The 12,531-nt window shown below is 49.4% G+C and overlaps 1 protein-coding gene across 1 annotated transcript in view; it reads right to left on the bottom strand.

Annotated features, from left to right (window-relative positions):
* The window catches only part of GABRG3 (gamma-aminobutyric acid type A receptor subunit gamma3), a 333,754-nt gene extending 323,408 nt beyond the window's left edge, over nucleotides 1-10,346 (bottom strand). The window contains exons 1-3 of the mRNA XM_075057199.1: nucleotides 10,240-10,346; nucleotides 9,268-9,333; nucleotides 5,640-5,788 (exon numbers count right to left, since the gene is read on the bottom strand). Coding sequence (XP_074913300.1) covers nucleotides 5,640-5,788; nucleotides 9,268-9,333; nucleotides 10,240-10,340 — 316 coding nt within the window. The 5' untranslated portion in view covers nucleotides 10,341-10,346. The remainder of the gene's footprint in view (nucleotides 1-5,639; nucleotides 5,789-9,267; nucleotides 9,334-10,239) is intronic.
* Nucleotides 10,347-12,531: the final 2,185 nt, after the last annotated feature.

Here is a 12,531-nt window from a genome sequence, read left to right as displayed (position 1 = left end):
GGTACAGCCTTAAATGCAGTGGAAATAATGTCTATGGTTTTTTCCTATGATTTTTATGCATTTTTTAAAAATGCTAAAACAAAAATTTATCACTTTCCTAACACCACTTTTTCACATTACGAACACAATGGGGAAAGGTAGTGGACAGCAGTTCTGTCTGTACCTTACAAGAGTGTGTAACTCCTTATTCTAGTCCTATTGTGTTCTGGGGAAGGTATTTCAGGAGCTGGGGAAAAGGGCAGGTAATCACAAGAAGGCTGGAGACCACCTGGTCAGACTGCAGGATGTGTGTTTTAGAATATCCTTCACACTGAAATTAGAGTGCTGAGGTAATTGACTGCTTGTTAGAGATACTGAGGGAACAGTTTTGTTCTCTAAAAATTACTGGTGAAATAAAATGTTTTCTTTCACATTAGCAGATTGAGTTAAAGAGGGAAGCTTGGAGTTTAGCTCAGCTTATGAACTAATCTCAACATTACTACTGCCTTGTTGTCACTGAAATTTTGGCCCACATTAGTTATTGCTTCTTAATGAACAAGAGGAAAAAAATTATTTTTCTTTGAGGTAAGCAAACCGGCTACCTACCAAAAGACAACTCTTAAGACTTAATGCTCTTCATGCTCAAATGAGTACTGCAGCTCTGAGCCTGGTCTAGGGTGAGATTTTTTCCTCCTGCTACTAATGGCACATTTCAGAAACCTCTCACATACTAACCTTTTTGATGGGTAAGGTGACTTTCACAATGAAAGAAAAAGATGGCATATTATCTTCCACATGTAAAGCTCACTCAGGGAATGTGATTGGCAAAACTTTCACTTTGGAAGAATACACTGTTATAAACTTTGTGTCTGTTTAAGGCAACCTACATTCCATACGAAGGTAAGTATGAAATAATGTAGGGTAATAAAGGTAGCTTTTATTTTCCAGGACTCCATTGTGGACTAAGCTGTCCATTAAGGAAGGTGAAAGTAAAGGTTTCATTAAAATAAACTGACTTTGAAAGAAATATGTGTTGTCATGTGCTATTTAATTTACCTGTGGTTTGCTGCTTTTTTTTTTTTTTTTTAAATGGAACTTAAATTTTAAATCAGTTAATCAAAAATAGAGCAATGGCAAAAACCTGGAAACAAATTCCAGAGTATCTGCCTATGGAAAAATTTTAAGACCTTCATAGTTCAGAACAGGTTTACTTGTTATATGGGACTGGTCCCTTTCAACAGACACACAATTCTCAGCCCTATAATTGTAGCTGGTCAAAAGTAGGTGGAAAAGATGCTTTGTCTCTGTAAAACACCTTTCTTTTTGATCTAATCAGTACACCAGTATAAGCTGTTCAGTGTGAGGTGCTTTCTTTTCTTTCTCTTTTTTTTTTTTTAATTCCAAAAGGTATATATGTTCTCTGGTATAATGGAAAGCTGCCAGATGCCACCATTAAAATGAAAACCCTTGCAAGCTGTGATATTTATGGAGACAAGAACTCTGCCAAGTGTGCGGCCACAGGGGATGCAGTCAGACATTCCTCTACTGGTAGAACACTGCTTTGTTTCCAAAGACCAAAGGCCCCTTTTAGCTAGACAGGTCCTGTTAAGGTGTTACATTGCTGATAGTCCATTGCCACAGGGTAACTATTTTGCTAATATTTAGGTTGTTCAATCCACCCTTTCAAAATCCTGGCTTGGAGCATTGCAGGTGATGCCTATACTGCTGAGTGTAAATTGAGCATGTGATCTCACTGACAGTCATTTATATGAAAGCCCAGGCCAAGTATAGCCCAGCATAAGAAAAAAAGAAAGGAAAGAGCAAGTCCTGGCCTTGCATCTTAGCACTGACCTACACACATCTTACAGTGGTTTAGATGGTCTGGTTGGGGGAGGAGGAAGGAGGGTGGCTGAATGTCTGTTCACTGATGGCTATAGTCCTGACATAGAAGTGACATGATTACTGAAGAACTCAGTGTCCATAGTACACCAAGTGGGCACTCAGAATATACCTGTACAGCGCCAGGTAGTACCTGGACATACCTGAGCTAGCCAAAACATCAGCTACCCTGGGAAGGACAAAAGACCCCAGAAAAGTCACTGCCTGGGCCAGCATGCACTTCTCCCCATAGCCTTTGGCTTGCACAAGTGTGTTCCTAAGAGATCTAAAAATTGCAATCCTAACCTTTGGAAGTGCAAAGAAGTCAGCATTTCCCTAGGCTTTTCTGACTGCATTCAGAAAGAAGACCATTTCTTCAGGAGCATTGCTAAAGTTATCCACTGTTAGAAATAGTGGCTTTGTAATAAAGGATTGAAAAACTGAGTAAAGAGTGATGTGGCATGAAACAGTGAGAATCCCGTCCTGTGGGACAGCCAATTTGCTTACAGGCAGCACTAAAAAAATGTGAAGGCCCTAATGAGTAGCTGACTGCATGTTAGTCCTGAATTTAACCCTCAGTATCTTTTATTAGCTGCACTTCTGCTTGATTCTGAGAATTACTTCTCCCTTCCTCCACTGGTTCATTCCATGCTTTTTCTTATTGTATTGCTCTATGTTACCTGGTCCACTACTTTTTTTCCTAGTGCTTCAACTGATATGTATTGATACTGGGACCTTCAGGGCAGGAATACAGTTCAGTTGCCAGGACAAGTCAACCATCTAGCTTGGAGGATAACCTTCTCCTAGATGGAAATGAAGATGTGGTTGCATGTAAGGCACCAGCCAGCAGTTCAGGGAAGTTAGATATAATGCCTGATTCTCTTAACATTACCCTTGTGTTCTCCTTGACAAATACAGCAGCTCCTCAGCTTCAAAACGGCAATGTAACTTATCTGCATCAAAGGTAGGAGAGGAGGGAAGAGGGACCAGGGAAGGAAGCAGAGGCAAACTAACTTCTCTAGTGTCTGAACAACACTCAGCTCAAGTTCTTAAATAGCCAGATTCCTACCAGAGAGAAAAAAACAGCCTAGGACTGAGATGCTTGATAGAACTAGATGTAGTTGAGAACTGTAAAATCTCTGTTTGGTTCAATATATGAGGAGCTGTGCAATTTAACTCCTTTCTCTAAAACAGGATTTATGAAAGTTTGTGGAGACACAAAAGGAATTATTTTGGTAACAATGATTTTCCAGTGCTGCAAGATATGTCTGACTTCTACTGATTTTATGGCAACTGACATGGGGACTTTGAGTGATTACTTTGCCCCACATAGGCATAACATAATTTACTCTGCCTGAAGTCAGCGATCTGAGGACACGGTGTACAAAGTAAAATAAAAAATTTGTCTGAGAATGTCTTCCAGATGTTGATATGGGTGGGGAACTGCATTAAAGCACTTCTCCATCAGATATTAAAGAACAGCTAAATCCAGTATGACAAACTGAGTAAAGAGAGAGAGATAAATGTCACTCTGTGTTAAAAACAGACACATCTATCAAATATGATCTTTGTAAATACTACAGAAAATCAAAGTAATAGCTATGGAAAAAACCACTCAAACAAAAACCCACTTTCATACCACAGCACAGGTTTTTTTCTGGAACTGTTGTTTTAATGTGTAGCTCTGAGGCACTAATAATTGTAATGGTCAATAGATGGCGATGGCTCTTACTTCCCTCTAAACTGACCCAGAGCGATCACCTAGAAAGTATATCAGTACATGTGCCATCAGCAAACAAGTTTCATCAGCAGCAAACATCAGCATAAGTTTCACTTATAATCAGTGTTAGGAATTCTCTTTCCAATCTCTGCAAAAATGTAGTAAAAGCAAATTACATTAGGTGGTTGTTTTGAGCATTCCCCATTCCCAGTTCATTGTGAAGTATATGCAAGGTGCAGTAAATGTAAATGACAAATTGTGTCAGATTTCTGTCATATAAATTTGCTGTGAACAAACTGAGCAGCAGTTGTGCTATAGCTATTCTGACCTAAGGATGCAAACAGGGCATAACCACAAAAGGTAAAAAACCACTGGTCTGAAACACACAACCTCATTATACAAATTAAAAAGAAAAAAAAAAAGGAAAAGAAGATAGCTCAAAATGGTTATATGCAGGTATCTATTAGCTCTTACCTAAATTTTATACCTATATGCAGTAGTACTGCCCACAAAACACTTCCATTCTATCAGATTTCTTTTGGAGATAAGATGCCTGCTAGTTTGGGGAAGAAAATCTCTAGAGTTGTCCTATACACAGGCAAATGACATTCCTCAGGAGTCGGTATTGGGACTAGCGCCGTTTAACATCTTTGTCAGTGACATGGACAGCGGGATCAAGTCCACCTTCAGCAAGTTTGCTGACGACACCAAGCCGTGTGGTGTGGTCAACACGCTGGAGGGAAAGGATGCCATCCAGAGGGACCCTGGCAGGCTTGACAGGTGGGGCCATGTGAACCTCGTGAAGTTCAACAAGGCCAAGTGCCAGGTCCTGCACATGGGTTAGGGCAATGCCAAGCACAAATACAGGCTGGGCAATGAGTGAACTGAGAGCAGCCCTGCGGAGAAGGACTTGGGGGTATTAGTGGATGAAAAACCAAGTATGAGCCAGCAATGTGCGCTCGCAGCCCAGAAAAGCAATCGCATTCTGGGCTGCATCAAAAGAAGCGTGGCCAGCAGGTAGAGGGAGGTGATTCTGTCCCTCTACTCCACTCTCATGAGACCCCACCCCACCTGGAGTACTGCATTCAGCTCTGGGGCCCCCAATGTAAGGAGGACATGGACCTGCTCAAGCGGGTCCAGAGGAGGGCCATGAAGGTGATCAGGGGGCTGGAGCACCTCTCCTATGAGGACAGGCTGAGAGAGTTGAGGTTGTTTAGCCTAGAGAAAAGAAGGCTCCAGGGAGACCTTATAGCAGCCTTCCAGTACCTAAAGGGGGGCCTGCAGGAAAGATGGGGAGGGACTCATCAACAGGGAGTGTAGTGATAGGATGAGGGGTAATGGTTTTAAACTTAAAGAGGGTAGATTTAGGTTAAATATTAGGAAAAAATTCTTTACTGTGAGGGTGGTGAGGCACTGGAGCAGGTTGCCCAGAGAGGCTGTGGATGCCCCATCCCTGGCAGTGTTCAAGGTCAGGTTGGATGGGGCTTGGAGCAACCTGGTCTAGTGGAAGGTGTCCCTGCCCATGGCAGGCAGGCTGGGACTAGATCTTCAAGGTCGCTTCCAACCCAAACCATTTGACGATTCTATGATTCTAAATCCTAGTGCTGCCTTCTCAACATTAAGGAACATAACTTTCGTGATCACATTTTGAAGGGAGTAGATGCACATTTTTCTCTTGCTGTGTCCTACTTTTTGTTTTTAGTATGCTGGATTTTTGATTGCTTCTCAGAGCATGAGTTTTTCATATGCATGGATTGGATGACAAAAGAGAAAAGTATGTTCCTAACTCTGCCAAAGACCTGCTGAATACTTTAGAGCTAGCCCTTCCATATCTCTACACAACCTCTGTACAAGCAAACCAGCGTTTAACATCCTAAGTTACCACCACATCTTCCTGTGAGAATTAGCATTTTTTAAATGTTGACTTGGAAATAAACTTCAGCCAAAAAAACCCTTAGTTTTCACTTTCCCAGATGTTTGTGTACACTAACCAAAATGTAACATAATGTCTTTTCTGCACCCATAGAAGCTTCTCCTCACTTGTGCAGAAAGGAGTACTTACTTCCAATATCTGGCCGTAGCTTTTTGTCATACTCTCTCAACAGCTTGTTCAGTATGAGAGTCACATCTGTGTCTTGTGTTTTTGGAGCTAAAACCCATTTTTGGTTAGTTGTTCCATCTTCATATTCATCCTCTTCAACCTTTCTAGAACTGCAATAACAAATCAAACAAATAGATGTTATTTTACATAACCAAATTCTGAATTTACATTCCGGGTAAAACTCCACACTCATCTGAAGAAGTTTTAGATATCTCCCTTGGCTTTGCATCTACCCAGCTTTAGGTTGTTTTTGCAACAGGATGTTCCCATTAACAGTTGTTGAGTATGTGTGGATGGGTCATGACTGAGAATTGTTTAGAAATTGTCTTCTGTCAGTCTCTCAAAAAAATTATACTCTGGGAGTTAATACAGCTATCAGAGTAGTATTTTATACCCTGTATTTTAACCAACCTATCTCCGACTAGTTAGTTTACAATATACTCTTATGAAGAGCGAACATCTGCAGTATTATTTTATTAATACATCAGGACAACTGATTCATCTCTTGCACAAAGGCTAATAAGAGTATTAAAAATTCAGATCTTTTAATACTTCCTGATCATTTTATCCTATTAATAAATTATTATATTCTCAGTGCCTGAATTTCAGAGTTTAATGTATTACAAGGCTTAGAATTAAGAGCTTGCTCCTTGAATTTAAGATGGATTATCAGCAGCACACAAATACATTGCATAAATTAATCTGAATTTCCCTGCAGTTTTAATGACATTTAAAAAAAAAAAAACAGTATTACACCAAGAGTTGCAACTTCTTTTCTTAATAGGTGGATTATTTTTATTTTAAGAGTATGCTGATACAATTGTGGTGAAACTGCAGTTTGCCCAGAAATCACAGCTACAGCTGTCTTCAGACAAGACTAATTCCATTTGTGTGGCTTTTTGTGCACAAACAGTAAAATGTTGATTTGAAGTATCTTTTGGTATCTTAGAAACCAAATCTGTTTGATGTCTATCACTGGAGAAAAATCTATGACAGTTAAATTGAGATGAAGTTATCAGGAGAAAAGATAACCTCAGTGGTGGAACCTACAGCAGTAATCATGTGTTGCTTCAACCTGCAATTGCCCTGGTGATACGATACCATTTCACAATCTTTTTACACAAATGTGAATAATTATGCAAGGTGCAAAGCAATGGAGAATCAGAGGCACCAGCCTTGCTTATTCACAGGACGCGCTACACACATCAGAGCAAACTCCTTTCTCTCTCTCCTTCTCTCTATAGTGACACTAGTGTCTTTTAAAATGTCTCAGATGTCCAGAAGACTTTATAGAAACCCTATAGTAACAGAACAACAAAAAATACAAGTATAAAAATTTAATCACAGAGTATCATCAACCCTCAACACTGCCTGTAGACCACCATTTGAACATTTAATGAAACTTTTAATTGAAACTGCTCTACAGCCAATACGTCCCTAAGGATTAGCCATGAATCACTTAACATGACCACAGAAATTGTGAGTTCTCTAGGTAGGATTTCTATATAAAAATAATTTTGAAACCTAGCCCCTGAGGATTTTCTACAGGGAGAGCTCATACAACCAAGTTGCAGAAGTAGAAAAAACTTAGGGGAAATTTTTAATAGACAACCAACCATTCCTTCTCTGTTAGTGAGTTGTATTTTTAAAAAACTTGATCTTTCTTCTACAATTCACGCTACGAGCATTAAAAAACCCTAAGAGGATTTTTTGTTGTTTTTTTTTTCTCCCCCAGATTCATGACAAGCCCTGTTTTAATACTGCAGTTACAAAACCATTCTCAAAGGAGGCACCGTCTCCAAACATACACGGTTGATATTTCAAAGCTGAAACTCTACAGTGGTGCTGAATTGCCGATAGGAAAGCAGCACAAATCGTACACCTTTTTCTGCTACATCCACCACAACTTTACTGGAGGCATTCAGACTGCACGTGGAAATGAGAACTGAGTTCGGGTAGCATCACGATCCCCTTTCAAGGAGCCACTCCTTTAAAAACAGTCACTAACAAGAGTCTGAGCACTGGCAAACCTTTTAAATCCACTCACTCTGGCAGCTTGTTTCCTATAGAGTACCTCCAAACCATGTAAATTCCTACCTACCTTCTAGATTAAGATTGGGGCTGGGAGCGGATTCACAGTGGATCAGACTAACACACTAGACACATATTTTTTAAGGTGTTTTGTTTTCTTCCTTAATAGTATGTTACTTCACTTCCCTTGCTTGCCTCTACACAGTTAAGCTCCTTGAAGGCACTTGAGGTTGCATTTTCACCTGTAGCCTTACTGGTGACTGCCAATTCCCAGCATATTCCTGCTATCCACAGAAACAAGCACAGGATGATGTCAGGCCATTCTCAAACTGGGGGGGGAAGAAAGGCTGCACACCTTCCCCAAACTCCTCAGGGGCCACTAGTTTTGATCCTGTGAGGAGAGAGAGAGGAGGCAGTGCACAAACTGCAGAGGAGGAAGGCCGGAGAACCCTGACCGGCTGCGGGGAAAGGGCTTAGTTCCTGCAACACGTGTGTCCCGGGACTTCCTCGGGGCGCCGGCATGAAGCAGCCTCTAGTTCCCGTGGGGATGCGGGAGGGATGCCGCTCGGGTGCGGGGCCGGCTGCCGAGAAGGAGATCATGGTCAAGACATCGGGAAGGGAAGGGCTGGGCCTCCGAGCACGCCGGCAGCCCGGTTCGCGGCAGAGCCCGCGGGGGGGAAGCTGAGGCGAGCCCTCTGCCTGGGTGATGCGGGGAGGGGCCCTTCCTCGCACCCCGGACAACCACGGCGACCGAAGGCGAACCCGGTCCAACAGGTCACAGCTGCAGCTAGCGGCCGTCCCCCTCTGGCCCCTCACCGCCCGCCATTACCGGAGCCCCGCCGCGGAGACCCTTCCCGCCCCTGAGGCGGGTGCCAGGGGTTCCCCCTCCCGGCCCGCCTCCACGCCCGCCGGGCCGAGGCGGTTTAGGGTAGCCGCCGCCCCCGCCCCAGGCACCGGGGCAGCCCCCGGCACCCCCAGCCGGTGCCGCCGGCTGGGCTTACGCTTCGCGCGGCTGCCCTCTCCCTCCTCACGCCGGCCCCGTCCGCGGGGCCCCCGGGGGTGGGGCGCGGAGGGAAGTCGGGACCGCCGGCCGCTCCGCGCCGTGAGGGGAGCCCGGGCAGCGCCAGCCGGCGCCCCGCCGGGTGCCGGACCCCGACTGCCGCCGGAGCGGGAAAACTTTCTGCCGGGCCGGCTCGGGACAGAGCCCTCGCGGGCGACCTGCGGCTTCCCGCGGGGGCCGGCAGGGACAGCGGCGGGGGCCGGCAGGGACAGCGGCGGGGGCCGGCAGGGACAGCGGCGGGGGCCGGCAGGGACAGCGGCGGCAGCGGGGCTGCAGCTGACCGGGGAGCCAGGCGGGTCCCGGGGAGGGAAGCGAGGGAAGCCACGGTTGGGAATAAAGCCCCGGCACGGCGCGGAGGAGGGGGGAAGAGCCCGCTGTCCTTCCCGGGCACCGAGTATTTTGCAAACTCCGGCCACCGGGACTCCAGCCCGCAAGCCCCGGTGCGAGGAGAGAGGAGAGGAGAGGGGGTGGGGGGAGGCGAGGGGAGTGCAGACTTACCAGGCGTGAAACACTGAGAGGAGGAAGAAAACCGGCAGGAGCTTAGCGGACATGATCTGGGCAGCGCTGGCCAGGTGAGAGGTGCGGCAGGATGAAGGAAATGTTGCAGGATGTTCACATGAAAGGGAGAATGAGGCAATGAGGTGAAGCTCTTAGCCTCTCTTCCTCTGGATTCTCAGTTTTATACCCTGAAGAAAATACCCCCTTTCACACAGCTCCAGGAAGGGAGGGGGGGGAGGCGAAAAGAAGAAAAAAAAAAAAAAAAAGAAGTGGGAAGAGGGGGAAATCCCCAGCGGAGAGGCTGCCAAGGCCAGGTATTAATCAGGCTCCACGGGCTGACAGGTGTTCAGCGGGCACCGAGCTGCGGCGCTTCCCCCTTCCCAGCAATCAGCTGCCGGGAGCAGCGGCGCGGCCTCTCCCGCTCCCCCGGCTGGCTCTGGCCGTGCCCCCCCCCCCCCCCCAAACCCCGGGCTGTGCACAGCGCGGCGGAGCCCGGGCCCCGCCGGGCCGCGGGCGCCGCGGGGCGGGGTGGGCCGGGCCGGGCGGAGGGCGGGCTGGGGCTGGGGCTGGGGCTGGGGGGGGGAGGAAGGGGCGCACCTCGCCCCACCCCGCGGAGCGCCTGGCCCGCGGCCAGCCCCGCAGCGCCGCACCGGAGCGCTGCCGGGGGCCGGCCCGCATCGGGGAGCACCTCGTCCCCCGCTCCCGGCCCAACAGGTACCCGCCTCGCCGGCAAGGTGGGGGGGGGAGCCGGGAAGTGAACCCTGCCCCCGCCCCGGTGGGCGCACACACACACACACACACACACACGCAGACCGGAGAGGGGGAGCAGCAAATTCGCCAGCCGCAGTCGGACGGCAGCCGGCAGAGGGGATTTCTCCCCGCCATCACCAGCCCGATGCCCCCCGAGGGGCCTGCGGCGCCCGGCATCCCCATCCCCCCCCGCTGTTTTGGGGGGTCCCCCCCAACACTCACTTGCCGAATGGGCCCCCCAGGGCGCTGGAGGTTATCTCGTCAGACGGAGGAAGAGGGGTCGGCGCTGCTTCTGCTCTCGGGGTGGTCGGAACCATGGGCATCCCGGTGTACACATAGACGCAGACCAATGTACTCGGTGCGGCTACAGAGGGGGAATCACAGTGCGGTCTTCCACAGACAGACAGACAAACATACACAACGCGGCGTGTTTGTATGTGCCTCTGTATCTAGCTGGATGTATGTGGAAGTTTGCATGCTCTGTACGAATGCATGGATGCACGTATACATGCGTAAGGTATGCCTGTAGAATGTATACACAGAGAAGAGAGAGAGATGCGGTAGACCGAGCTACATGGATTTGTGTGTGTATTGGGAACTTTAGAATAAATGAGGATTTTCTGCGGTGAGAACTCGGAAATGTGACGGCAGCCAAGTGTATTCAGGGCAAAAAATAGTTTGGGTCTGCACATCATGCGTCTTTTGACTCCGCTAAGAACAGCACAGATGCGATTTTTAGCGACTTCAATTCTCCTCAGGTGTGTGGAGCTTTGCACCAGGCGTCAGGGTAATAAGAATATTCCCCTTTGCTTTCAAATGGGAAAGGACAAAATTTCACTTGCGTGACGGTAATTTGGAAGCAAAAAGCTCTGCTAGAGGTGATCGCTTTACTGTGATCAGAAATCTCGGAGGCATAAATCTTTGCTTCCTCCTCCCTTAGACATAAATTCCAAGTTCTGGGGGAGTCGGTTTTAATTATGACTTTACATTTAAAAAAAAAAAAAAAGTTCTGCTGGAAGATGCAATCTTGCTTTTAGAATAACTCCTACATGATGCCTAGAAGAGCTGGCTGGAGAGAGTTCTGTTCCCAAAGTTATTTATTGAAGGAACGAGACAGCTTAGGGAAAATCCTCTGTGAGCCAGGCAATTAATTCCCAGTCATGCACTTCAGGGTTTTTTTTCAACCTAAACGTCTCTTTACTAGATTATACAGCAGTTCTTTCGTGTTGACTTTGGCTAATTGCAGTTGCTGTGAATTGCTAATAATCACTTGTTACAAGACTTGTGCTCTTTTCCGTTGCTAGCAGAGAAGTGCAGGTGGACTCCAGACCGCCTGCTGCCTTGAGAAAATGAAGGGAAGGGAAGGGAAGGGAAGGGACGGGACGGGACGGGACGACAGGAGCTGGGGGGTTGCCTGGATTTCGCCACAACTAGCTCTATGACAGTGCGCCTTTTTTCGGGCGCGGGCCGGTTAAGCAGCACGCCGATCCGCTGACGGGAACTTTGCAGAACCACCGGCGCTGTGGGGCGTGCGGGAGGCGGGATGGGACGAGCGGGGGAGCCGCCGCCTCTCAGCTGCGGGAGAAACTCCCGCCGGTGCCGGTGCCGGTGCCGGTGCGTCCCGGCGGCACAGGGCTCCGCGCTGCCGCTAACGACCCCGCTGCACGGTAGCTTGCGGACGCCACGATCGCCTTCGGGCAGCCGAAGGTTTTCTGAAGGCTGGTGCTTATGGAAACGTCACTCGGGGCTCCGAGGTCGCGGTACCCACGTCCCGGCTCGCAGCGCCCGCGCGTGTGGAAGGCAAGGACGGGAAGCGCCCTGCGTACGGAGAGGGCTGCCCCCGCGCTGGCCACACACACAGGGAAACGCGTGTTCACATACCCACTCAAGTCGAATGAATCAAAGCCTAGCCCGCCCCCGGCCCCCCTGCCGGGGAGCCCGGCAGAGCAAACTGCCGGGGAGATGCCGCAGCGGCGGCTCCCGCGGTCCCGGGCGGAGCGGGCTGCGGCTGCCCTGCTCGGGCTGCTCTGCCGGCAGCGGCTTGGGCCGGGGGCGGCCGGGCCGCCTCCCCCTCCGCCACCGCCCGGGCGGGGAGGCGTAAGCGAGGCCGGATGGCACGGCGGCAGAAACGCCCGGAGAAGAGACGCACCGAGCGGCGGTCTGCGGGGACACGGCGAGCCCGCGGCCGGCGCCGCCTCCCCGGCCGCGGCGCCGGGCTCTCGGCAGCCCTGCGCCTCGGAGACCCCCCCGGCCCCTCCTCGGCCCCGGCCGGGGGCGGCTTCCCGGCCGCGGCGGCTCCGCCCGGCGCCGCTCCGCCTCTTCGCTCGTCCCGCCCTCGCCGCCTCCTGCCGCGGCGGCGGGATCCTCTGGCGGCGGCTGCGGGAAGCGCGGCGGGACGGGACGGGACGGGACGGGACGGGACGGGGTTGCCCCCCGGCCCGCCCCCAGCCAGCGGCAGAGCACTCGGTTACCCCTGTCGGGTGACCGTGTGCCGTTACCGGTGCTGTATGCGGC

This window comes from Buteo buteo, chromosome 25 (assembly GCF_964188355.1).
Source record: "Buteo buteo chromosome 25, bButBut1.hap1.1, whole genome shotgun sequence".
Taxonomy (NCBI): domain Eukaryota; kingdom Metazoa; phylum Chordata; class Aves; order Accipitriformes; family Accipitridae; genus Buteo; species Buteo buteo.
The sequence above is the reverse complement of the archived record's forward strand: the minus strand, read 5'-3'. Positions and strand labels throughout refer to the sequence as shown.